Raw genomic sequence first — 27,660 nt, 5'->3', positions numbered from 1 at the left:
GAAAGAGACAGAAAGCTAGTGTAATAGCAGGTGTCTGGGTAGGAACCACTTGTCATTTCTTCCCCACCCCCATGCTTAGAAATTGCTAGATACCTGCATTAGGTAAAAACCAGAAATTACTGATTTTTTGAAAATAAATTATGCATTATGCCTGCCTTCTTGACTATCTTTCTTTCAAGAAAAAAAAGACTATCTAATGGATAAAGTGGAGAAGGAGGTAGTGCTGAGACAAACTACAAACTACAATATAGCCCTAGTATTTGCTTTTCAGGACTATACTGTGCTCCCAATTTAAAAGTCTTTAGAAAAGAAATCAAGGGGGAATAATTTATTATAAATTGGTAATATCAGATATTGTTACTCCTGTGCTAGGCCAGTAATGAAAACTTAATATGCATCTCTTGGTTGCTTTGAATTGAAATAAGATGAGGATGAGCGGAGTAAACAAGCTGAAACAGACTGTGAAATTGCACGTGATGGGTATCTTTTTCTTTTTAGTTGTTTATGGCCTAGAAATAGGTTAATATTCCAACTAAGATGGGTCTTAAAATTTCTTCTCCCTTTTTACGTTTGGATCGGTATGAACAGAGAAAGTTGTTATCATGAGGGAGATTAAAATCTGAACTGTATCTTTGGGCTAGGAATGGGCGGTGAGGTATTTATGTAAATAAATTGGCTTTGGCGCTGGGAGGGGTAAGGGTTCTTCCCCTCTGTAACTGGAGAGCCGCCGCCCTGAGCCCTCTGTTTTCAGGTTTTCCGGCTGCCTGTGTGTTCTATTACATTTTTTTTTTTTTTTCTCCTTTGATGCCATCAGAAAAGATGAGCGGCAGGAAGGTGGTGCTGCTTGGCTGGCCAGCTGTGCCCTAGTTTCTCACCATCCCAATCAGCAGCTGCTGTTTGCAGAGGTGTCTGTCACCGCTGATTGACTTAGCTACTTTGACCTTATAGTTGCTTCCGAAGGGACTTGACCCGCGACCACTGCCGAAAGCTATTTTTCTGGTCGCCTGGAATGCCAGGGCCAGTATTCTGAAGGAGTAGCGAAAGCCGGGCTCCCACGGTTTCTCATCTACTAGCAAGAGCCTCCTCTGCCTGGGTGGATGCTTTAGGTGTCTAAGCCCACTTGCTGCGCTTTCCCACCGAACTGCAAGCATCCGTGATCCCCGAAGTTGCTGGAGTGAATAGCTAAGCGGGACCAGCTGACTCAGGGCTCCAATCAGCTAGAGCGTGATGTAAGTGTTTAGCAGCTGCCGGGCTCTGAATTAGCGTGCCGAAGTAGAGGTAGTACAGCATGGCTAGACTGTTGTGAGAGGCTCAGAGCAAGCGGAGGGGGAGATGGATGAGTCCAGCATTCTAAGACGAAGAGGGCTCCAGGTAGGAGATCCTTCCGTTCTTGAAATGTAGCCTTGCCGGTGGCCAGCCGCGGAGGATTTCAAAGTTCCCTTTTCATTCTTTTTCTGGGCACAAATACGTGCACAGTTCTTAGTATCCGCTTGGCAACGTGATACGCTAAGTCTCTCTTTACAGAACTCAGTGACACATCGCAGGGTTCAATGAGAAAGGCTCTATTGTCAGAGACAATAGATCGGACTTTTAGTTTGAGACTTTGTTGCTTGTTTGTTGTGTTGTTGTTTTTTTTTTTTTTCCCCCTGCTGGTTGTTCAAGAATAGTTAAATTGTGGCTGGCAGTGACAGCTGATGAGCCGGTTGGGCTTTCTGTCAAGAGTCTGGGAAGTCTGTTGAGGGTAGCAACTCTGTTCAGTTCTGGGAACACAGGACTCAGGTTGTGTCAGACTCAGCCCTTGCGGCAGCAGCATCTGTCTGATTGCCTTGCAGATGTGTGCAGCTGTTGAGAGGTTTCTCCTGTCAGTGAGATGAAAGTTTCTACTAGCAGTTCAATCAGAGTTCCCTGTAATTTGTTTATGTTGAGATGAGGAAAGATATGTATCCTACCGCCTTGATTCTTTGTGCCCAAGTTTCTCTAATTAAATTACTTTGACTTTAGTATACAAATGTATTCCAAGTTTAAACTTGGCAGATCAGAAAACTTGGAAAAAACATCTGCTTGGCAGTTTGTAAGTTTCAGGAAGCCAAAATATGAGTATGTTCAAAATTACTTTGTTTAACTCCTTGTTAACTCTTTTTTCTCCCCTGTATATAAGGGGTAGTTTTCTCTGTGAAAGAATCTAATCATTAGCCATTGATAAACTCTCATTCATTATTTTTGAAGCTAAAACAAAAAGTGCTTGGGAAAACCCACTATACCTTACATGTAGAAATGCCTTTCAATATTCCTTAATGGTCTTTGACTCATGGCCGGTGTAGCTGTCTGCTTTTTGTCTTAAATGTCAATTGCTAATACTAATATTATTCATATTACTCTAATACCATAATAATATTATAGATAAACTAAAGGATTATTTGTAGGTAAACAAAAGAGGGATTAAAAAAGTTGGGGTTAAATGTCATCTATTGTTCCAGACCTAAGTAAACAGACTGCCTCTAATGATTTTCACTGTGGTCATTGTTTTGAATGTACAGTGTGGTTAGTCCCTGCTGTGGATTTCCTTTTCTTTGTCTGCATCACATCTATAAAGTTCTGGTAATGCACAGCTGTTTGTGTGGGGCCATGGCCTTTTTGGAGTTGCTAGTTAAATATGGAAAGGCTCTTTGTTAAGAAGGTGGTAAACTCTATCATACTCCTAATGGTCAGATTATTAGTATGTTGATGGCAATTCTCCTGAGAGTTTTCTCCCTCCTTTAATTCATTTTAGATCATTCAAAGTGTGTTTTTGATAGGAAACTCCTTTTTTGTGATTAATTTCTGTAACATAGATTATCACAATTTCAGAGGATGATATTGAGATATATGGTGCTTTTAAGGGTATAGACTTTGTAGAACTTTTCGTTTTAGACATTTTTGTGTCTCTTTAAAATAACCAAGCTATTTTCTACCTAAGATTTGCAACAAAATAAAGGAAACTCTGCTGGTTAATATAGTACTTAGACTGTTAGATCTTCATGGTACTTAACATTCTTTTACTATGCCTTCCATACTTTACTATATAATAGTTAAAGAATGTCTGCTTTCTCCACATTGTGAGAAATAGTAATATAAAAGTACTTAAAAAGTTCTGCCATCTCGTAGTTACAACTTTATTTTGGTTTAAAAGAAAGACTGTTAATCTTTTACTCCCATTATACTCAGTATTTATTTTGAAAGACATAGCACATATAGGGTAGCTGTTTTAAGAAATTCCAATATTAGGAAACTTCTTACAAAATATCAGATGTAAGTATACATTTGTATTACAAAAGATGTCACTGTAGAGTTCTTATGAGCAACGCCATCTAGTGAATTTAGGAATTAAGTTAATTTTCAAATACACACTATATGAAACATTTCAACACACAAATGAGGTACACCTGTAGTGAAGCTAGTCTGAAACCTACTCTTTAGTATGCTTGATTCTGACTGTGTTGCTAGGTGATCTTGAGCAAGTCACAAACCCTCTTGGTGTCTGCTTATTCTTCTGTAACAGGCATGCTATAACATGAATTTTGAGTGTACTAGACAGGAGATAAGCATAACTGAATTTTTTTAAGTCAGAGGCTGTGTAATAAATATACTATCATATAGTAGGTCCTGAATAAGTATTATGCTGTTGAAAGCAAAGATGAATTCCATTCTTTGTAACATTCCACATCATTACTAGTGAGATGAAATAATTATATTTTTATTCCATAATTTGTTGTTTGAATCTATTTTTGATTTAGAAGAATTACCTGTAATAGTTATTACGATTTATAGGGATCATATGACAGAATATATTATCTAATAATAAGAGATGAATAGATGCTTAGTGTTAGATACTTAGAATTGGAAGATTCATTCTTTAAATAACTTAAAGTCTAGTGTCAGAAATCTGGAGTATACGAATATTCTAATTTTCTAAAATTTGATTTTGCAAAAATGTAGAATGTGTTTAGTATAGAATAATATAGTATATGTTTAGAACCTGTTTTTAGAAGTTCAGTACCTCTAGCTCTTAAAACACAGGCCTACTAAGGTGTTTATAAAATTTTGGACTCTGAAAAATTATTTTTAGTCAGAACATATAATTTCTCAAGGCATGACTACTTCATAAAATGGCAACAAAACTTAGTTGTTCATCTTTAGTGACTGCACATTCCCATCTTTTCTGTGGACTGTATTAATGTTTCCAGTACTGTTGATAGCACTTCAATCACTGCCTTTGAAATGAGAATGAGAGAGAGAGGCCCCAGTGGTTTCCCTGGTTAGAATCTGGGAAACTTTTCAGATTGCATCTCCAAACATGGGAAATTCTGATGGATGGATGGGCTTGGGCAGACCTTGGACTTGGGGCAGTTTGAATTTCTAGACAGGTCTAATTCGTCAAAAGATAACTGGCTCCTTTCGGTCCTAATATCCCTCAAACATGGGTCATATTTTTTAACTGTCAGGGAAATTAATTGTTTCAGTGATTTCTGTTATGTGTTTCCCTTTTATTTGTTTTAATGAAAGTGTCCCTATCCCTAATGTGATAGATCCCAAGGCTGGAGGAAAATGAACAACGAGCATCATTAAAGCAGGAAGGAGGCACTCTGGGGGGAGGAGTATCCCAGAAATGCTTCCTGGGAGCCCATTCCTGCCATTCTCTTGTGCTTTGCTTTGCTTGGTAACCTCTTGTTGATTTACTCCATCCCCAATTAAATCTGACCACTTCCATCCACTGTCACACATAGCTGGAATATTAAAATTTTTCTTTCAAATATGGTGTGGTCACCAACTAAATGTTTTTATAGACATCTAGATTTGTGTTTAGGTTTTTGTTTTGTTTGCTTTTCTTTTCCCTATGCCTTACCCCATCCCCCAGCCTTATTTGAAACAACAAAAACCTAATATTCTTACCTTGGCCTCGGTTCTGATTGTCCCCTGGCCTTTGTCCGGAGTTCAACGTTAGAAGCAAGTGGGCTCACATTCTGACTGGGTATCAAACTCCCTCTGTTGCTAGAATTTAGGTTGTTCAAGTCAGAGTGTCTGAGTGTCTCGTCTGTGTCAGCGTTAATGTGGTTGCGGATGTGTTTACACTCTACCTGAACTTTAACAGAGGATCGTTACGTGGGAGTGCTGCTCTGTCCTTATTCATCTGAAGACTCTAGGTGGTTACAGGAAAGAAGTCTAGTTAGAGGATTATAATAGAAATACCTATGATAGTTACACTTTGGGATAAGGTACTTTTGATATTCATAAGTTCCAGTAAGGCACAGAGATGACTTTGGGACAGAAAGAATCAAAACTATAAATGAACTTTTGGTAGGGATGGGTCCCTAATCAGTGAGACCAGTTGTGGCATATCTGAATGGTGTTTCTTATCCACTGAAGCAGCTGAATTTCTCCCTCTGAAATAGAGGTAGAACACTACAGTTTTGGTTTCCTGATTCACAGGGAGTAAGGATGGAGCACCCTCAAAATCTTATGTCCACTCAAAGTTCTATTTTGCACCCTAAGAATTGTTTTCTTAATTCTTTGCCTTCAAAATCCTGTCCCATCACCCACTGTCCAGACTTGATGTATCTCCTTTACCTACAATATCCTGTCCTCCAATTCTCCCGGCTCATTAGGGGCCAAAGTGAATTATAATTCTGGCGTGAAATTTTCCATAATTACTGCGTTCCATTTTGAATCTTATCATTGTCATTGTTTTATTTATTTGCACACCTGATTCTATTGCATTATTTTAAAATTATCTGTATCTAACATCAAAACTGCAAACCCAGCGAGGACTAGTGTCCAATGACCATGAGTAGCTCTGTAACTTTGGACCAGCTTCTCCACCCCTCTGTGTCCCCATCTGTAAAATGGAGATAATACATGCTTAAAGATGGAAGGTGGTTGTAAATCTCTAGCACAGCATCTGACTTGTAGCACTTACTCACTTCACCTTAGTTCACTGCCCTCTGGGTTGGCACAGAGCCTGGCATAGTGTAATTTTAAATAATTAACTATGGGAGTATCAGGTGGGGCTAGGCAATAAAAAGATCGGGAGCATGAATTAGATAATTTGAGGAGAGTTTATAAAAAGGGATGCTTATAATATGATCATATTAGTTATTAATATAAAAGGTGTGGGTGGGGTATAAAGAAAGTTTAAGGGACTGGGAGCAATAGGAAGCCACTAGCTTCACTAGATCTGAAGGAATGAGGGAGGGAGCAGTTATAGAACCTGGAGAGAGAGAGAGAAGGAATATGACAGGTACCTTGGGTGAAGGGACACAGCCCATGGTGACTCTGCAGGGAGATAGACATCTCAACCTTATTTGCCTCCATCCTTCTGAATGCTTTCTGATGCTCCTTATTAGCAAAACCCAAGACAAACCAGAAGGGCACAGGAGCCCCTGGCTGTGGTCCATGCATCTAACCCCACAGCCCAGTATAAGGTAGATGGTTTGAGTTGGCAATCGAAGTACATGCAGCGTCCTTCCAGTGAGCCCATGTTCCACTGCCCCTTGCTCTTAGCACTTGCCCGTCAGAGGCAATGTTCAAGTTTCACAGCCACAGGTCCCTGGGGCCTGAGCTGAGTTCAAGCATTTGAACAGATTCAGAGCTGCTTTTTTTCTGCAAAAAGTCATGGCCCCCAACTGTTTCCCACTTTTGAATAGTGATGTCTTTCCTATCAGGCTCCAATCCTCCTGGGAAAATGTTAGTCCTTCCCTCTCCACTTTAGTGTCGGATACACACGGGTTTCCTTGGAATCAGTCACGCAGTGTGCCTGCACTTCAGGTCCTGCTGTCTCAATTTTGAATCGCTCTCCTCTGCAGTACCTGGCTGAGAAGTGATGGGGGAGAACGGTAGCCCCAGAGACTTCTTAGCATTCATCTCTTGGATTCCCTGAGCTCTGCCCTCTGGCAGATCCTAGCACACGTAGACTGTCCATCTCTGCTCCTCTCCAAATCCCTTTACAGAAATACAACTTCACGTTTTGTCCTTGACTTTTATGGAGGGTTGCTGAAAGAAATGGTTGTGAGAGAACATCTTTGTACTTAAAAAAAAAAAAATTCCCCTTGAAGCCTCACTGATTATGTTATGTGTTGTCTGTTCTATGAGGCCCACATGATCCACTGTCTTTGAGTTCAGTAGTCAGAAAATTTCTTCCTCTCTAGGTAGACCAGTTAGCTTCTTTTAATCAATAATAACTGGCTTGGTCTTCATTTTTGTCTTAGCTGGTCAGGACAGGGTTTCATACTCAGTTGCAATAGTTTTGTAGATACTCATGAACCACCACTTCTTCACTGTCTAGGTCTTAGTTCCTTCTTTTCAAGAATTATGTGGTTTTATTTATCATATCTTTCGAAAATCTTAAGTTGCCTGAAAAGATTTCACAAAGTAAAGTACATTGCATGTAAAACACAATGAATAATGAATAATTTTAGAAGACAAAAAAGACTAAAAGACCAAATTATCAATAAGCTAGATAAAATACTAAAATTGAGAATTACACGAACTTACAAATATCAGTATGCAAGTAGAGATCATTTTATTGTTGGTACCAGAGTCAAATATGGTGTTGGAATTTACTTGAAGCTTACATTTGAAATAAATTATGTGTAATGATAGATTTTTAAAGTGTCTTGGTAATCATACATTTGCCTTGAAAGCAACCAAAAGCATGGAGATTGGCATCTAATTTGTGAAATACACAGGTTAGAAGACAACATTGCCATTAAAATCATGCTTTTGACAAATATTTAATGATATGGGCAAAAGATTAACAATAATGTCAAGGGAAAGAAGAGGTTGCTATACTATGTACTGTAACATACATAATTCATGTTGTTGTTCAGTCGCCCGCCCAATCGTGTCCAACTCTTTGCGACCCCAGGGACTGCGGCACACCAGTCTTCCCTTTCCTTCACCGTCTCCTGGAGTTTGCCCAAGTCCATGTTCACTGCATTGGTGATGCTGTCCAGCCATCTCATCCTCTGACACTTGCTTCTCCTTCTGCCCTCAATCTTTCCCAGCATCAGGGAGTTTTCCAGTGAGTCATCTGTTCACATCAGATGACCAAAATACTGGAGCTTCAGCTTCAGCATCAGTCCTTCCAGTGAATACTCAGGATTGACTTCCTTTAGGGTTTCCTTTAGGGTTGATCTCCCTGCTGTCCAAGGGACTTTCAGGCGTCTCCTCCAGCACCATAGTTTGAAGGCATCATTCTTTGGCATTCTACAGTCCAACTCTCACAACCGTACATGACCACTGGGAAGCTTTGTGGTCTTGACTATAGCCATGGACTTGACTATATGGACCTTTGTCAGCAGAGTAAATGTCACTGCTTTTCAACACACTGTCTTGGTTTGTCATCACTTTCCTGTCAAGAAGCAGTCGTCTTCTGATTAGATGGCTGCAGTCACTGTCTGCAGTGATTTTGGAGCCAAAGAAGAGGAGATCTGTCACTACTTCCACCTTTGCCCCCTGTATATGCCATGAAGTAATGGGGACTAAGTACAAGAACAATGAGGCCGGATGCCATAATCTTAGTTTTTTATATTTAATCATAAGCTGACTCTTTCACTCTCCTACTTCACCCTCATCAAGAGTCTCTTTAATTCCTCTTTGCTTTCTACCATTAGAGTGGTATCATCCGCATATCTGAGGTTGTTATTTTTCCCACCTATCTTGATTCCCAGCTTGTAACTCATCCAGCCCACATATGTGCTCCACATATAAGTTAAACAAACAGGGTGATAGCAGACAGCCCTGTTGTACTCCTTTCTCGATCTTGAACCAATTAGTTGTTCCATACAGGCTTTTAACTGTTGCTTCTTGACCCGCATAGAGGGTTCTCAGGAGACCGGTAAGATGGTCTGGTATTCCCATTGCTGTAAGAGCTTAGTTGATGAAACAGAGATGGATGTTTTTCTGAAATTCCCTTCCTTTCTCTATAATCCAGCGAATGTTGGTAATTTGATTTGTAATTCCTCTTCCTTTTCTAAACTCAGCTTGAACATCTGGGAGTTCTTGGTTCGCATGATGCTGAAGCCTAGCATGCAAGATTTTAAGCATGACCTTATTAGCATGGAAGATGAGTGCAATTGTCCGATGGTTAGCACATTCTTTGGTACTACCCTTCTTGGGGATTGGGATGAGTATCGACATACATTATCCTCTGGGCCAAAGCAGATAGTGTATGTACAATTCTATAAACGTGTCTGTGTGTGTGTGTAGGATAGCCCTATGGGATGGAAGGAAAGCACATGTGTGGGTTTTGGAGTATTTAAGACCATCTTTGCCACTTCACTGTATGAGCCAGGCTAGTTAATTCTTTACCAGTAAAATACACTTATTTGTGGAATTGTTGAGAGTGAATTAAAATGAGGTATGAAAAGGCTAAAATATGTCTATAATATCTCACATTTATTAAGAACCTATTTTTTTCCTCATTATCATCACCTAAAATAGTAGTAAGAAAGTATACTAAAATGTCAGCTCATTATATATTGATGGTGACACCGTAAGAATTTTTTTACCTTTAACTCTTCTGTAGTAAGCATGTATTGCTTTTATAATCAGTTTAAAAAGTGGATTTAGGGGTCACTTTAATTTTCTTGCTTTATTGTCTAAGGAAAAAACTTTATTCCACTCAGTACCATCAATGAAAAGCTCTTAAACGCTGTTTTGTATCTTGTGCATCCTTTTGAAATTGAGAAAAGTAAATCAGTTCTGTGTGTTCCTTTGCTCCAAAACTTAGGACCATGGTTCAGTGAGGCTGTACTTTTGAATCACCCGGAGAACTTTCTGAAGCCTGGGACCTCGGCGCAATCCGCATCAGTTGAATGAGCATCTCTTGAAGGTGTGCAGCCAGGCTTGAGACTCACTGCTCCTAAGGGGTCGTGTGTTCAAGGAACTTCTAAGTCATGGCACATGCCACTTCTGTATCCCCAAATGTAAGGTTTGACAACCTTCAAGATGTCGGGGCCTTGCCTTCTTTCTTCCAGTGAGGCTGGGTTTTATTTTTATGGAGAGGTGCATAAAGCGGGTGTGCACTCATTGTATTTGTCTCTTGACTTCTCAAATAACGGCAAAGGTAGTCATGTGAGAGCCCAAATTATTAACTAACCCACCTTGGGGGACAATTCTTACAGTGGTGTGGCTGGAGGCAGCCCCGGATCATTACCCCTAAAGGATCCAGGGCACTTGTGGTATCCAGGTGCAGTTTGACATTTTTTTTTTTTTAGATTGCTGGCACATGCTCCATGGTTTTGTAATAGGAAGCTACCTCCAGGGCATGGTAAGACAGTTGCGTTGCCCCTTGAAGTGTTCTAATGTAGAGATAGCAAGCACTTGTGATTTATCATAGGCCTTATCGTAGACACTCTTCCTTAAGGTACATGCTTGAGTTCTCAAAATATTTGCTATTTTACTTAGATTGTGAATGTGAATGCTTTTGTTTTGAGCAGTCAAGAAAAATTCCATTCTCTGCCTTCCTTTAAATTAATGTATGACAGTATTTATCATAACAGCAGCCGCAGCATATATTGAACAGGTTTGTGTCAGAGAACTGAGTGCTGTGTCTTAAATGTACACAGTTGCACCTTTATCACCAGGCTCTACCAGTCCAGAAGTGAGTGGAGTATGGTACTGACCTGTGAGGGGTGTATAGTGTGGTGGGAGAGAGAGAGCAATTTCTGTAACAGCAAGTACCGTAACCCATCTCAGTTGCAGTGCATGGACACTGGAGGTAGCTGGTGCCCCCACTGCTGCAGGAAGCTGAGAAGGCTATGTGTCTATGGGGCTGTTTCTGCCAGATGATGTAGGGTGAGCAGGTACCAATTGGGCAAGAAGGGCATTCCAAGCAGGGTAAACGGCAGCGTGTGCAAAGGTGTGGGGTCATACAAGGTGCATCCTTTTCAAGGTGCTGCAAATAGTGCATGTGAGAAGCAAAAAGTGATGAGCAGAGTCCCCAGAATGATGCCATATTGAAGGATTTGGACTTTAGTCTAACAGTAGGAAGCCACTAAGAGATTTCAAGTAGGGCACAGAAGTATTTTACCAACTGTAAGTGTTAATGAAGAATGCTTGGGAAGAAGCCAAGAACAGTTAGGAAGTTAAAAATGGGAGGTGAGCGATGCTGCTGCTGGGCCGAGATGTTGGCAGTGGATGTAGAGACAAGGCAACTGAAGGTATCATTAACAGGACTTGATGACCTGGTTGAGGAAAAAAGTGCAAGGAGCTGGAGGTGGCTCTCAGGTTTCAGGCATAACTAGAAGCAAATGATGTGGATGGTGACAAGGTGGTTAGTTGATTCTGTGCATCTTGAGTTTGCAGCATCTGTGGAAGCTTTTAGGTAGAGAGGCTCAGAAAGCAGATGGATGTATGGGCTGAAACTTCTGAAGAGGTCAGGTCTAGATATAGATTCTAAATTCATCCCCTTTAAATAATTAATTGAGCTAGGCTGTGAATAAAGAGAGAAGCCAGTTTCTCTCAGAGTCATGGGTTTCTGTTAGACTAGTTTTCAAGAATTACCATAATGTGTATTTTAACACTTATTTTGCAGGACCGGTTAAAATTACATAGAGAGCAAAGTAGTTTTATGGTTTAGTGTCAGGCCTTGAAAATAATGTATCCAATTTTGAAGATGTGTGTGCTTTTTTTGTATTTTTTTTTTCAAATTGCTTTCAACTTTGACAACTTGCCTACCAGTCTCATTCCAATACAATTTTGAAAAGGCAAAATGAAATATCTCAAACTGGAGGCTGTAATGGAAAACGCAATTCATTCTTAAATGAAGATGATGAGGTTGGTGCCATATTGCTTGAAACGGCGAGTGAATTTAAAACCTGAGTGAGATTACATCAAATCCAAGCAAGATTTTTGTTCCATTTGAATGAAATATCTGTAATTGAAGATGAGGGTTCAACCAAGAAAGACACATGGCAAATGTACAATTTTATCAATTTTCTGCCACACTGTTTTCAGTTTGTGTATGTATACGCAAACAAATTAAATCACATTGATTAAAAACTGAACTTTTGTTTTTTTCATTTTGGCGACAAATGAAGATCCAAGCTTAACTTTATTAACTGCAGCACTTTATGAGTTCCTGCCTGGTGATTTAGTATATTGAGGACATGGAAACTCTCAGCAAAGTGGTGGGGAGTTAGAGTTAGAGTAGAATGTATTATGATGAGCTCAAAATGATTGTAGAAGATGTTAGGTATTTTTTAATGGATTTGTTTTAGCTTATTGCTCAAAGTTAGTGAGATAACAGCTTGGTCTAGAAATATTTCATTTTATAGGATTTTCATCTTAGTGATTTTTTCGTTATGAGATATTGATAGCTTTTTATTTTCTAATTGCCTCTTCTCTCAATTTTAGCATTGTCATAAAGGTGAAGATGGAATAATAATATTGATTTGGCTATTTACACTATTTCATTAAAACTTTATTTGAAATATAAATTTTTATGCTCATAGGTTCGTTTTCCATTAACTGTTTAGCAATCCAAACCAAAAGGCTTTATGATAAATACAAATTGAATTGGGATAGTGTGATAGATTCAATTAAGCTCTTAACTTTTCACTCCTCTGGAACAGAAGGATACATTAACTCCCTTTCCCCAGTCTCATGGCCTCATGGCCTGCAGAGATGCTTTCTCTCTTTTAACTTTGGGCTCAGCTCTGTGGCTTACTGAGCTTCAGGAATGTGTCCCAAGCAGAGGTTGAAACATACTGTTGTTTGGTGATCTATCAGGAGAGGCCTTGCCCTGGGTAGCCACTGCCCACTTAGCCTGGGTCCCCAAATGCACTCTGGTAGAGTTGACCTACATAAACCTGCAGCCAGAAGCCAAGTGCAGCAGCCCCAGAGTCTACCTGCAGACCCTCAGCTGGTCACTGTTGCTCGTCGCTAGGTGTGTGGGGACTTGTTCCGAGCACGTGTGGCAATGACGACTCTTACAGGGGACAGGCTTGTGTTGTGGGGTGAAAAGCGGAGGCATTTTAGAGTGCTGTGTGAATGTTGACCCACCACCTGCTGGCTTGACTCTCCTGGGCATGCTTCTCACTTCTAAATTTTAGGTTTGTCTCAGTAAAATGAGAGTATCACTTAACTCCCAGGAATATTATAAAAATAAGATGTACGCATGTCAGTTACTTTGAGTGGCTTCAAGCAGGCAGTAGTTACTGTGTTTCTAGATAGGTGAGCGTTCCTCCTCCTCTGTCTGCCTTGCTCCATGTGACTTTACCACATCCTAGCTATGGACTCAGGCTTCCCTGGTGGCCCAGAGGTTAACGTGTCTGCCTGCAATGCGGAAGACCTGGGTTCGATCCTCTGTGTACTAAGTCACTTCAGTCTTGTCCAACTCTTTGTGACGCCATGGACTGTAGCCCACCAGATTCTCTCTCCAGGGGATTCTCCAGGCAAGAATACTGGAGTGGGTCTCCATGCCCTCCTCCAGGGGATCTTCCCGACCCAAGGACTGACCTTGCATCTCTTATGTCTCCTGCATTGCTGGGTGGGTTCTTTACCACTAACACCACCTGGGAAGCCCATGTGACTCCGGAGCAGGTTAAATTTTTTCTGAGGCTTAGTTTCCTTTCCTACTACATGCAGATATTGACACCTACCTGGTGGAATTATTACAAGGACTGCAGCAAAGTGAGGCAAGCCTCTGTCAGTTGAGGCCGCTCCAACAAAGTGATAGACGGGGTGACTGAGACAGTGGACCTGTGTTTCTTCTGGCTCTGGAGGGGGGCAGTCCAAGGTCAAAGTGTCATGAGTTCCATATCTGATGAGAGCCCTCATCCTGGTGTAGAGATCTCATGTCTCTTCCTCTTTTTATAAGGATAATAATCCCGTCTTGAGGACCCCACCATCGTGACCCCGTCTCACCCTAATTACCTCCTAAATGCTCCACCTCCAAATACAGTCACTTTAGGGCTTCAACATTCAACATATGAGTTTGTGCAGGGTGGGGGTTGGGGACACACAGTGCATGGCACCAACCATGGCTTGGCGAATCAGGACTTAGTACAAGTAGCTTTTCAGAAAATGAAGGAACCAAAGTGCTGCAATTCAAAAGACTTATATTGATAACATCATTCACGTATATAATATCTGTGTTTTATACTTTTGTTCTTGTGGGCATTAATAAAAATAGCTCCTTTAAGAAAATTTATAAAGGTGAAGGAGTAGCTAATGTGGAGTCAGTGAAGACTTTGGCTGGGAGGATTGAAAAATGCTAATTAGAAGGGGTTTAGGATTAGACTGCATGGATTGGGGTGGAATGTGGAATGACAGGGGCGGCTCATTTACAGCATGTCTGTATTAATCAGTGTAGCAGAGCTGGCTTCAAAAATGCCTTTGTTTTAAATGGACAAAATTTGCTAAACTTAACTTTTTTGCCTTCTGGAAAACGTTCTGGCGTGTCGGCTGTAAGTCGTCTAAGATGTGCCTGTTTCCCCGCTTGCTGCGTGCTGCCTTGTCTGTTTCATTTCTGTGTGTGTGCTCGGACCACAGCGGCTCTTAGCTCCTGGCACTGTATGCTTCTTACCCAGAATTTGTTCCATAGAAAGCCTGTGTCCTCGACATACTCGCTTTGAATCTATTTTGATCTGTATCAGCTGGAATAGGTTTTGAGCTGCTGGGTATTAGCTTCTGTGTGCTTCTTTCTCTAGAAGCTAATTGACTGATTTGGGGTGGAGGCGAGATGAGAGTCTATGCATTTGACCAATTTCACAGAGCTTACCTTGCAAGCTATTGAAATGCAAATACAGGCTACACTTAGACGCTCTAAGAATTCACACATGCAGTTCTTTGTTTTCTTCTGAAAAATAAGCATTCAAAATTCATGCACATTCTATTATTCATGTGCTATATATTTAGGTTCTGCTGGTGGGCCTAGATAAATCTTATCACCATTATTTAAAATTTCATGAATGAAACTTTACATCTCCAGTGCCACACTAGCCTGGACAACTTTACCCAATCAATCCTAAATGCACCACTTAAAATGAGTTCTTGTGTGTGTCTGTGTATATGCATTTATATATATACACCTATGTCATTGCATTATCTACAGCTGTTTTTATTCAAATCTACTCTGTGTAAATGTGTTAAGAACTCACAAGCTCCTTTTGGTGTTTTGCCCCCCAGAAGCCTGAATCTTTAGTATTTGCTGCCTACAAAGCTTCCCTGAGATACAGCACTGATGTCAAAGCATTTTTTCTTTGTTTGATAGTTGTCACACTGGTGGTCCTGAAAACAAGACTCTTTTCTGTGCTGTCCGTTCACCTGTATTTTCAAAGTAGTCATCCACTACTTTCCATTTGTCTGGTACTTTGAAAGAATATAATGTGTCAGCAAGGCAGTTACTCTGTCATTTGATCTGCTCTGCATCTTAACCTTCCTGGAACAGTTAATACTTTCAATAGTCCTTTATTTTCCCCCTAAGGTGTGGTCACTTCACCGATGACACTGGAGAGAATGATTTTTGTGGGCAGATCCACAGCCCTCCTACCCAGCTTCCTGCCTGCTGCCTTTGGATGCTGGCTCCAACTTTTTCTGATATCAGTGTGTGAAAGGCTGACTACCTCGCACTGTGTTTGGAAGAAAGCTCATAGGCTTACTTGCAATCCTCATTAAGCCCGTGTCCTTGTGGAGGAATATTGGTGGTGGTTAGAATTAAGCTACCACTTTTTGGGAGCCATAGGAAGATGGACTTTAGTAGTTCTTTATTTGTTCTCTTAGCACCCTTGGAGGTTCTGTAATTTCCAAGCAAGGAGGGTCAGTTCTGGGAAAACAGCAAATGTTCACGAGAATTTTGACACAACATCCAGCCAGGGTCTGTCAGTGTCCACGCTTAGCCCAGAAAAGTGTTGCACACGTTACTGTGATTGGATACTCTTTATTTCTTTGATGGGTTATCTCATTTTTCAGCCCTTTCCCCCAGGCCCTCAGATCCGTTTCAGTGGATATGCTGGGGTGAGCAGAGCTGATGGTGAATAGGGGCTGCGTCATTTCCTGTCTCCGCACCAGTGGAGTGTCTTTCATTATAATAGTCCTTCCCGTCATTGTCAAATGCTTTCCTTAAGTTGTTCTAAACTGAAAACTGGTGTGAAGTCTGACATTCATCTCTAACAACCGGTCTCAGTCAGTCCTCTGTGTGTGTGTGTGTGTGTGTGTGTGTGTGTGTGTGTGTGTTGGTGATGGGTTGTTGGTTTCTGCTTTTTGCAGTTTCCTCCCTAGGTTTTCCCAGTTAGGGACTATGACCTTTTAAACCTTCAGGCACACACTCAGTCTTCTTTCCTGTTTCCTTAAAAACAGCATCGCTTTGGATATAGTATAAGAATACTGATTTAATTTGAGAAAGTTTCTTTAGATTTCTTTCTCCAAAGATATTTAATATGTACTTTTAATTTGTGCAAAGCTAGGGCAACCCACTCCAGTATTCTTGCCAGGAAAATCCCATGCACAGAGAAGCCTGTGGGCTACAGTCCATGGGGTACAGAGTCAGACGTGACTGTGCATGGCACAGCTGCAAAAGAGTTATGATAACTGTTATACACATTTACCAGCTTCTAAGTGCTTTGTATGTGTCGATTCATTTCACCTCTACTTGGCCCTCTTGAGAAAGGTACTGTTATCCTCCATTCTCAGAGGGGAGCACTGGGTGGTTAACTAACCTTTCTGGCTCTAAAAGTTACTAAGTTGCAGAACCTGGTTTCAAATCTAAATGTCTAGATTCAATCTAGGTGGTTCAACCACACTCAATGGATTATGACTTTTTTTTTTTTTTTTGCTTCTCTGAAGTGGGCAAGACAGCCCAGTATAATTATCATCTACTGTGACAAGTTCAGTAGAAATTGTACTGAATAACATGATAATATGGAAGCCCAGGGACGGGTGTCCATGTTAAGGTGCTTTGCTGGATAGACATAGTAATGAGTTCCATTCATCCATACTCTCCAGTGGCTGTGAGCGGCTAACACTATGTGGTATTTTTGTAACTCTAGGCTTAAATGGCGGTTCTGGGCATTTTATTCATGAGAGGCTGAGTGAAATAATGTCCATTGTTCTAAGAGGCAGGCTATCTTGGTCCATGAAATTGTTGCTAGGGCTTAGTGAATTGGGTCTTAAAATAGAGGTAATCCATAATTACAAACTGTATGATTGTATCAGAAAGGTATATGTTGTTTTAAAACCCCCAGAACATTCTTTGGAATCCTAGAAAGATTTCTTAAACTAGTTGATGTATGAAAAATCTGTTTGTAAATAGGGAGAGGTGGATAAGGCAAAATGATGGGTTAAAATTTTAGTTGCTATGTGAGGTCATTTTAGTTCTTGGAAGATAGTATGAAAGACATCCAATGAGCTCATGGAGGTAAAAGGGTATTTAAGAACAGTTATTAATATTATTACAGAAATACTTTTGAGCTGGAACCTATAGCTTTGTATGACTTAACCAAATTGAGGTCTTCTTGAGTTAGAAGAACCCTGATACTGAGTACCTCTCTGACATTCGTTCCTTACTTGCTTCTTCTTAGCATCCCCTGATTTGCACTTGGTTTTAAAACAGCTGACGTGGGTCCCTGCCTAGGAGAGCATGTCATGTGGATTGGGCCCATCAGCACATTCTGTTGCATGGACCATAGTGAATGCAGCAATGACATGAGACCTCAACTGAGTCCAGCAGAGTGAACTTCTCTTCATTTATTGGTTAATGGTGAGGCAAAGATGCTCCTTCTTGCTGGGCATTAATTAGGAAATGCATAGCCAGAGGAGTAGCTTAAAACTACTTGGAGTGTATAAACAAAGCATGCTTTAGGAAATCAGCTGTACCGTTACAAGTAGGACCAAAAGATGCAAAGAAACCAGGTCCTTAACTGTTTGAGTCAGGCTGCTGAATCAAACATGGTCTGATGCAAAACCTCTCACTGGACTTTTCAGTCACACCAGTGGGTAGCCCTTTTATATTACTTTCGCTGCTTTGAATTGAGTAGTTTGCTACTTGGAATTAAAAGCATCATCATTACTTGGTGAGTTTTAGTTGCCATTTGCTTTAGATAGCAGTTTTTCCTTGTCAATATTTTGAAACTTTTATTTTGATGCCAAAGTAAATTTATTGTTTCTCCCCTGAAATATCTTGCTTTCTTTCTTCTGCAAAGATATCTTACTTCTGTTATTTTACAATGTATATGTGGTTTAATACATAATTTCTTTATGAAGATATTTGAAAATGCACGAGAGATGATCCTTAAGAAATGAAAATGTATTTCAGTGACATTTGCCGTGAAAATGAAATACTTTCTTCTTTGAAGGATTAGTATGTTTGTGTTCTTACTGTGATAACCTCTTAAAAGTAGGCAGGTATTTGTAGTTGTTTAACAAGTAAAGAATTATTAGGCATGACTTCACCAATGATCAGTTAACCTAAAAGTTATTTCAATTTTTACCCTAAATGATTTGACAATGATAGATAGCTGATGTGGCACGTCAGCATAAAGGTTTGTTGCCTTTTATCATTTCTGCTCTAAATAATTGTTCACATCTGTTGGCTATTAGATGCAGTTATGAGGGGATTAGTATGTGTGGAACAGGAAATCCTGCCTAATGATGGTTTTTTATTCTCCATTTCTTTTCCATCATTTCTTCCCAGTTTTCCTCTTTTTGTTAGTGCACAGACTTAATGAAATATTCTCAGATTTGTGCTCATGATGGAAGATCCAACTCCACAGATGCTCTTGCCAAACCACGTATATGTCTGTGGCTGCAGCATTTATATACACAGTGCAGGCCGCTGGGGTGGTTGGCACGTTCCTAGCAGAAAGCTGCATCAGACATGCAGAGGAGAGGCGGTTGAGGCTCATTCTGCCCACCCCAGCTTTGTGGTCTTTTCACATCATGAGTTGATGTGGTGAGATTTGGAGGAGGGTCAATAGCCCCAGCAAACTAAGAAACCTCTGTGACTCAGGGAAAGTCATTGGGATAGATAGGAGTGTTTCTGTTCCGGGTTCCCGTTTGGTTCTTTTGGGCAGCTTTGACTTGTGATGTAGCCAGACAGGGCCTCTGTGGCCTACAGCTTGACCGGAAAGCAGAGGTGATGGAGATCTTGAGGGTTCTGTTTAACTTTGTGCAGTTTACTCCATTCTGCTTCCTAGCCTGCAGGGGGAGGCTTAGGGAGCAGCAGAAGCCCAGATCTTTTATCAGAGCTTCAGCAGGGAGTCCCCTCTGCCCTCTGCCCTCTGCCCTCTGCCCTCTGCCCTCTGCCTGGAGCAGCCAGCCTCCCCCTGCCTTGATTGCCTCTCTCTCCTCCAGCATCCTGCTTCCCCAACCTTCCCTTTCCTGCACCTCCCTCTCTTCTCCGTTCCTCTCCTCCCTCCTCCCTGCCCTACCTCCCTTCACTCTTTCTCATTTAATCTACCTCTTTGTTTTTCTAGTTTATTCAGACTTACTCAGCTTTTTTCCCCCCACAGCAGCAACTTTCCTTTCTAAATGCCCAAGCCCATGGTACCTGTGGCTCTGCAAGTCCCTATCACCTCCATCTGCTCTTGTGGGATCTCAACATACTTCCGACCCTTATTGTCTCTCTCCCTCCCAAGTGTCTGTAAACTTCTTTTTTAAAATATATATACATATTAATTTGTATTTGTTTGTTGGCTTTGCTGGGTCTTTGTTGCCGTGCAGGCTTCTCTCTGGGGGCAAGGAGGGGATCCCTTCTCTGTAGTACGTGGGCTCCTCATCGCAGTGGCTCCTCTTGTTTTGGAGCACAGGCTCTGGGGTGTGCAGGCTTCAGTAGTTGCAGCGTGTGGGCTCAGGAGTTGCAGCTCCTGGGCTCCAGAGCACAGGCTCAATAGTTATGTCCTACGGCTTTGTGGCCTGTGGGATCTTTCCTGACCAGGGATCGAACCTGTGTCTCTTGCACTGGCAGGCAGATTCTCTACCACTGAGCCACCAGGGAAGCCCTAAACTTCTTGAGATTAAGAGAATTGTCTTGGTCCTCTTAGATGCCCAGGACGTGGTCAGACTGTGGTAAATGATCAATCGCGTCTGTTATCTCCAAGGGTTGCACATGATTTTAACTCTTCGTGTTTTTGTGTCATTCTTTTGTGAACCTATTTCATCCATGTTTACCATCAGAATGGGAAGTTTAAAAAAAGAAATATAATTTGATAAAAGTTATGTGTGAAATAAAGGAGAATCTTTCAAGGTCTGTTCTGATGTTAATGGGGTCCTTGGCAGAAAGCATATTACCTCACAGGCATGAGGCAATTATTTATAGTGGTTACATCAGCCTGAGTAAAAACGATAAATTCTAGATTTCTGTCTCTGTTCTCACTGCAGGATTCCAAGTAAATAATTTGCCTGATTTGCCTTTCACTGCCTCTGACACTTTACCAGGGTCCAGGTTTAGAGCTTTTCTGTTAAAAAAAAAAAAAATGTTTCTTTTTGTTCAACAGGTAATGCATGAGGTGCTTTGAATTAGAGGATCATAGAATTTCAAGTCCAAGAGAGAAAGCTTAGATTTAGTCTAGCTTAATTTCTTCATCTTCTGGCTAATAATATTGACTTTCAAAGAAGTAAAGTGACTGAACTGAAGTTACCAAAATAGTGAATATCAGAATCAAGGTGTTTTCATGTATAGTCTTCATTCTAGTATGCTGTGCATAGCAGATGCTTGAGTTCTTTTGTGTGGTCTCCTTGGACTTTTAAATAATATCTTTTTTGTTGGAAGAATAGTTTATTTACAGTGTTGTGTTAGCTTCAGGTGTTCAGCAAAGTGATATATTCCTTTTCAGATTCTTTTCCCTTATAGTTTATTATGAATATTGAATGTAGTTCCCAGTGCTATATAGTGGGTGGGTCCTTGTTGGGTATCTATTATATACATAGTATATGGTGTGTATATATTAATCCCAAATTCCTAATTTATCCCCTTCTTTCCCCTTTGGTAACCATAAGTTTCTTTTCTATGTCTATGGATATATTTTTCTTTTGTAAATAAGTTCATTTTGTATCATCTTTTTAGATTCCACATATAAGCAATATCATATGATATTTGTCTTTCTCTGTCTGACTTCACTCAACATGATAATCTCTAGATTCATCCATATCGCTGAAGATGGCATTATTCCATTCTTTTTAATGGCTAAGAAGGAAATGGCGACCCCCTCCAGGATTCTTGCCTGGAGAATCCCGTGAACAGAGGAGCCTGGCGGGCTACAGTCCATGGGGTCGCAAGACTCGGACACGACTGAGCAACTAAACCACCACCACCACCAATATTCCATTGTATGTTTATACCACTTCTTCTTTATCCTTTCCTCTGGTGATGGACTAGATAATAACATTTTAAATAAAAAACGAGTCCTTGCCTAACAGAAATGATTGCATTTCAGAAAGTTTATTAATATCCTTGAGTGAGGTTTCTGATTTAACTTAATAATGAAAATCTGTCCCAAGTTGTTGCCACCCCTCATTTACTAGACTTCAAATATGTATGATTTCTTAGCTGTTTATATTTTAGGAGAATAAAGGCAAACTAAAATGCCCTTAGGCACTAGACACAGAAGACCCATATGTAAAGGCCACTGGGGAGTGATGGGGCCTGTGGTCAACATGCAGAGCTTATTCCTTACTGAAAGGCGTTCAGATTCCATTGTTATTTAAAAACCCTAAATAGAGCATATCTGTAGACCAGAACTAACCTTAGAATCTTTTGTTTGTGGTTTCTATCAAATCTAAGGCCTCAAAAATTTTTTTACAAAGAACCTAATATAAGCGTTTTTATTTTGTCTCTCTTAAACACATCACAGAATTGCGTCCAGTGGGAAGAATCTTCTTTTGGAATGGGGAAAGAGTTTCTCTTGCCAGTAGAGACTGCTTAGGCAGTATTTATACTCTGCGCATGCTGAACATTTCCCCGTAGATGGTAACCTCAGTCTTTTGTAATTTAGAATGATGTAGAATCATTCTAAAAACAAGTGGGATTTTAGCGCAGTATTCCATCTTGGCCCCACTTTTTTCTGTGTAAGAACCATAATCTTGTCTGTCTATTTATTTATCTATCTATTTATATGTATCTACGTAAAGACTTGGCAGAAAGGCTTGGAGGAGAGAAAAAGAACCCAGTAAAGCATCTCCTTAACTAGGGTTTAATAGGAGAAGGGGCAGGGGTGGCAGTCTAATTGATGAGGCTGCCAGGCAATTTGAACCAACCCGTTAGTTACAAATTTTTGTTACGCAAAATTTAACACCCCATGGCAGGGCCATAAGGAGGCTGCAAGTAGCTTCAGATGCATTCTTTTTTGCGCTGGCCATTGCTCTTAAAGGACAGTTTAATTTGTGTAAGATACTGTTCCAGCTTGCTGTCTCCTTCATTCCTGGGGAAATGACTCTTTAGAGTCACCATTTTCTTAATGTTTTAGAAATCGGGGCTACATATCTAAAGCCTTTTTTGTTTTTATTAGCTCCACATATCACTGGATTATTATAATGTGTCCACCCTTTCTCTGTTGAGCATCTCTTTGCATCCATCTTACTTTGGTGCAGATTTCCTTCTGAAGGTTGGCATGAATAACTATGAAATAATTCTTTTTAAGAACAGTTCATATCTCTACTTTCCTTTGACTATTTTCAAACTTACTAAGTGGTACCTGATTTCATTGCATTGTTTAGTTTAGGGCTGAAGAGGTCCTGGAGGACCACCTATTCTGATTCCTGGGTAGCCCAGTGAGGTGATCTGACTTGAACTACACGTCTCCTGTTTTTTAACCAATAATAATAATGATAATTTCCATTAACATTTCAAGCAATATCCTCAATGTGGTGAAATATTTTGAAAATACACAATAATAACCTTCCATCGTATAGTGAATGCTACTCAGTACTAGCTGCTGTGCTGGACATTTCATGTGTATTAGCTATGATCCTTGAGAGGACCTGTTGAGGCGTTATTGACCTTATTTTCTAGAAGAGGAAAGTGAGGTTCAGATGTTCAATACATTGTGCTGACATAATCAGGCTTGTTTTTGTGGGTACAAACCTGTATTTCTTTGGCTTCATAATTTATACTTACCCCCTAAACCATGGTCTGGTCTTTTATTTTTTACTTCAAAGTGATTTGGGGAGAGGGGCTGGTCTGCAAGATATTTTGCATAGCTGAAATACATTAATTTGTACTCTCTTTTTTTCCTCCAACATCAGAAACACAGGAATTTTCTTTTATATGGAAAATATTGCAGTGAAGATTCATAGCACTCAATTATGTGTGGCAAATTTACAAAAGTTGTGGAGATACAGGTTGACTATTCTTTTCAAAAGATACCCCAACAAAGTGTAAACTATTTTCCCTGTGTAAATAGACTTCCTATTGTATTCCTTTTGATGAGTAAGCAAAGAGGTGTGTGGAAAACATGATAAGATGAAAAGGAAGATTACAGTATCATCTGAAACTGGGAAATGAAATTGGATGACATACTCTCCTAAGACTGTCATAGTGGGGGCAGCCTCTGGTTGAAGCCCTAAGCTAGTCTAAGAGAGGGTGGTTAGTAAATCTTGAGTCCTTTTGTGACCTTCCTCCCCTTGCTGTTTTCTATTTTTTAAATTCCTTGGTTTATGGCCTCATCCCATTGGTGGAGAGTCAAGGAACTGCTTCTAATGAAAGTTAAAACTTGCTCAGGCCATGGCTGGCTAAAGAGGATTGTAGGAATGGGAAGAGAAATAGAGCATGTTGGAAAAGGCTGCACAACCTGTGTGATCGTTAGTTAGCTCTCTAAAAGATCTACCTGGAATTATTCAGTTGTATGTGTTTGATGGGTCCAAGTGTGTCTATGTGTGTTTAAATTCTTCACTGAAAAGTCACTTCCCCTTATCGTTTTCTGCTGATTCCCAGAGCTGTTTGTGATGCTGTGGGAAAGCCAATGGTATTTTTGTAGAAAATAAACAAATAGGACTAAAGAAATATTTTATGAATGAGAGAGAGAGAACATTCCTGTTTTTTTTTTTTTTTTAATCAGTTTGTTTTCTCCTAGTTAGTATCACGTGTGAAGGAAAAGTTCTGTTAGGAAAGATGGAAGTCTCAGAGAAGTAATATTGTTCAGTAATGTTTAAGTGTTTCACCGGCGTTTGCTCAGTGGCTACCGAGCCTCATCAGAGAGTCACAGAATGTAGCCCTCCAAGTAGCTGATTTGGAAAACATTACAGAATGTTTGGATATAAAGCTTTCCAGCACACTGCTTTGTGGGTTTTCTGCCTGTGGGAATAGTGTTTTTGAATGAATGGAAGGAAAAGGCCTAATTCCTGTTAAGGACTTTTGTGCAGAAGAAAATCAGAAGTCTTTTCTAAATATATAGCTTATGTTCTGAGCAGATGTGACATACCTTTGGGTATCTTGCGTCAAACACAAAGTGCATTAACACAAAAAAGACATTTAATTATATATTTAGTAAATTACAGTCAGCAGAAATGAAATGTTTGTGAAAAGTCATAGTTTAGCAAGTTAGTGAAGTTGCATAAAGAGGTTTGCCACAAATCTTGCAAGCTTGCCTTTTCCAAGAATGCGTTGACAGTGTCTTTTTTTAAAGTTAACTTTTGTGTCTGCACTGCCCAGGACATAGTACATGCTTATTGAATGAGTATGGGAAAGAACAAGAATTAGGCATCAGATGTGTGTTGAGACTATATCCATCTCAATGGTAATTTTTAATCATGGTTAGTATGTGCACTGGTATGTTGGCATGGCTGTGAAACAGTCCCAAATATAGCTGTTTTGAACAACAAACATTTATTATGTCAGTTTTCATGAGTCAGGAGTCCAGGAGCAGCTTGGCAGGGTGATCTAGCTCTTGATCTCTGACAAGGCTAAAGTCAGGCTATTAAGGTATCAACTGGAGCCATCATCTCAAGGCTGGATTGGGAGAGGGACTGCTTCCAAGGTCACTCAAGTGGTTGTTGGTAAGAGTCAGCTCCTTGCAGGTCATTGGAACAAGGGCCTCTGTTCCTCACTGAGTGCTGTCTGGAGCCCCTCTTCTGTTCCTTGGTACGCTGGCCTCACTGTAGGTCAGCTCACAATGGCAACTCGCCTCCATCAGAAGGAGCAGGTGAGAGCCAGTCGGAAACAGCAGCCTTCTGAGACCCAGTCTCGGAAGTGACGCCTCTTTACTTTGGTCATATTCTAATCATTCACATTAAATCACTGCCCCCCACTCTGAAGGGGAGGAGATTACAAAAAGAATGAATGCCAGGAGCTGAGGATCACTGCAGGTCATTTTAGATGCTGTCTGCAGTCAGAAGAGGGAACGGGTGGTGTCCTGGGAACACCTCCACAGGCGGAAGCAGGAGCCCCTATACTTCACAACGTGGTTACCTTTTACACATCTGATATCAGCTCATGTCACACTTCTTCCAAGTGTGTCTGTGTGAATTCTCCCTTATGAGACTGAGTTCCTTAATGACAGAGGCCTTGTCCTGTTTAATTTTGTGACTGTAGTACACAAGCTGTTTGACCCTTAAATATTTAAAGAATAATGGAACCCATGAATTAGAACACTTGTCTTCAGAGCGGGACTAGGTGGTATTTGTTCTCTTAATTTGGGTTCACTGGTGAGACTAGTGGTAAGGAATCCACCTGCCAGTGCAGCAGACGTTAAGAGACATGGGTTTGATCCCTGGGTCAGGAAGATCCCCTGGAGAAGGAAATGGCAACCCACTCCAGGATTCTTGCCTGGGAAGCCCCATGGACAGAGGAACCTGGCGGGCTACAGTCCATGGGGTCTCAAAGAGTAGGACGTGACTGAGCACCTAGCACAGGAAAGCGGAGCTGGAAACGTGGAAAGTTAAAGGCAAGTTGTTTGAGAGGTGATCTCAGGGTGTGGAAGGAAAGCCTGGTCCCTACAATAGGACCTCATGAGACACACATGGAAAGAGTGCCCCCCAGAGCCCTCCGTTGGAAGGACTCCTACTGGAAGCTGGAGGTATCCACCGCTGGCTTCCGTCCCCCGCCTCTGTTGAAAGTTGTGTCTCAGAAGAATTAATTCCTCCTTACTCTGGGCCTCCCAGGCTCCCCTGGTCTTGGAAAATGCCTGGGACAGAAATGGAAAAGTGCCTAATGGATGTGTTTGAGATGGGATGACGTTATTAGCAGCAGGTTTGAGCTTTCTCTGGGTCCCCACTGCAGCTGAAGCTGATGCTGGAGGGGATCAGAGTGGGCCCTGAGGAAGGAGTTACAGGTCACTCTTGGGGCCCCTTACAACGGCAGAGGGCGACTGGGTGCATTACACTGATCAGAGGCCTGATCACACGTGGGGACTATAGACCTTGATGGTCACAGTGGGAAAAGGAGGGAGCTCAAAGACCTCTTTGGCCCCTACCTGGGATATAAATGGATAAATCTCTTTGTACAGGGGCTTCTGGAAGATTTATGCTATGTTACTTTACTGTTTCCACTTGAACAAAAGGACAACTGAGATGTTGATCTAAGTTTTGAAGAGTTATTAATTGCCCTCACATATGCCAGTCAATGTCAGTGCTGTCCGGAGGAAGAGATTAGAAGTTCCTGTGTGTTGTCTTTATCAGGAAGACACATACTGCCTGATTGTCTTCCTGATTTTAAATCTGATTTACTTTTTATCTAATTTTGTATCCAGCACTGTGTGTTTGCACAAGGAGAGCCCTTCTGCCCACATTGCTGTAGGGAGATCTTTTGATTGTGCTTTTTATGAAATTGAAATGTCTTTGTTTGAAGCATTCACCTAGACAAGAGTTGTGGTTACACGGTTACATGGCCAGCTGTTAAATGTGATCTTTTAAAAAAATCTGAAATGTTCATAAAACACCTAAAAGGATAGAGACCGACATAGCAAATACCTCTATACCTGACATCTAGAATTAAAAAATGTTTTCCTTTTGTCATTTTCCTTTAGTGTTTTTAATGAAAGCAATCGAACATTTTAACAAGCAAAAAACTTGGAATATAAAAGAAGCATGACTGAAAACTCCTCTCCAGGCTCTGTTCCTTTATCCCACTTCCCAGAAGCAACTCCCATCATCATTTTAGTGTGTATGTTTCCCGTTTGTTTTTGTTGTCATAAATATTGTGTGGCTACCCCCCCCCCAGAATTATTTTTTTTAATTTATATTTATCTTGATTCAAGTAGATTTAATTCATTCATTTAAAATCCTGACTAGTATTTCATCTTATGGATATACCACAGTTTCCTTTATTCTTTCCCTTCCTAGATGTTAGCTGTTGCTGGTTTTTCGTTTGCTTTTATTAGTATAAGAATGCTTCAAAAAAAAAAAAAAAAGAATACTTCAGTGGATATTCATGTATGGATTTCTTGCTGCCTGTGTATAAGAAGTTTAGGATATGTGCCAAGAAGCAAAATTGCTGGGTTATATGGTATACACGTTTTCAACCTAATAGATATTGCTAACATTTTTGCTAAAGTGTTTTAATCAATGTACACTTCTACAACAGATTGCTGTTCTCCTTCACACCCACCAGTACCTGGTATTTTGAAACTTGAAAAATTTTTGTTGTTGTGATTGGTGTAAAGTGACTATTGTGCTCTTTTATTTTGAACTATACTAAAGAGGTTGTGTATCTTTTTATGTCTAGTGGCCATTAGGTCTCATCTTCTCTAATCT

General features: G+C 40.6%; 1 protein-coding gene across 1 annotated transcript in view; it reads left to right on the top strand.

The window, feature by feature from the left end:
- Nucleotides 1-1,297: 1,297 nt before the first annotated feature.
- Nucleotides 1,298-27,660, top strand: part of LOC133046716 (microtubule-associated serine/threonine-protein kinase 4-like) — a 366,008-nt gene continuing 339,645 nt past the window's right edge. The window contains exon 1 of the mRNA XM_061129642.1: nt 1,298-1,371. Within this exon, the coding sequence (XP_060985625.1) occupies nt 1,333-1,371 (39 nt within the window). The 5' untranslated portion in view covers nt 1,298-1,332. The remainder of the gene's footprint in view (nt 1,372-27,660) is intronic.

Source organism: Dama dama, chromosome 25 (genome assembly GCF_033118175.1).
Source record: "Dama dama isolate Ldn47 chromosome 25, ASM3311817v1, whole genome shotgun sequence".
NCBI classification, from domain to species: Eukaryota; Metazoa; Chordata; class Mammalia; order Artiodactyla; family Cervidae; genus Dama; species Dama dama.
The sequence above is the reverse complement of the archived record's forward strand: the minus strand, read 5'-3'. Positions and strand labels throughout refer to the sequence as shown.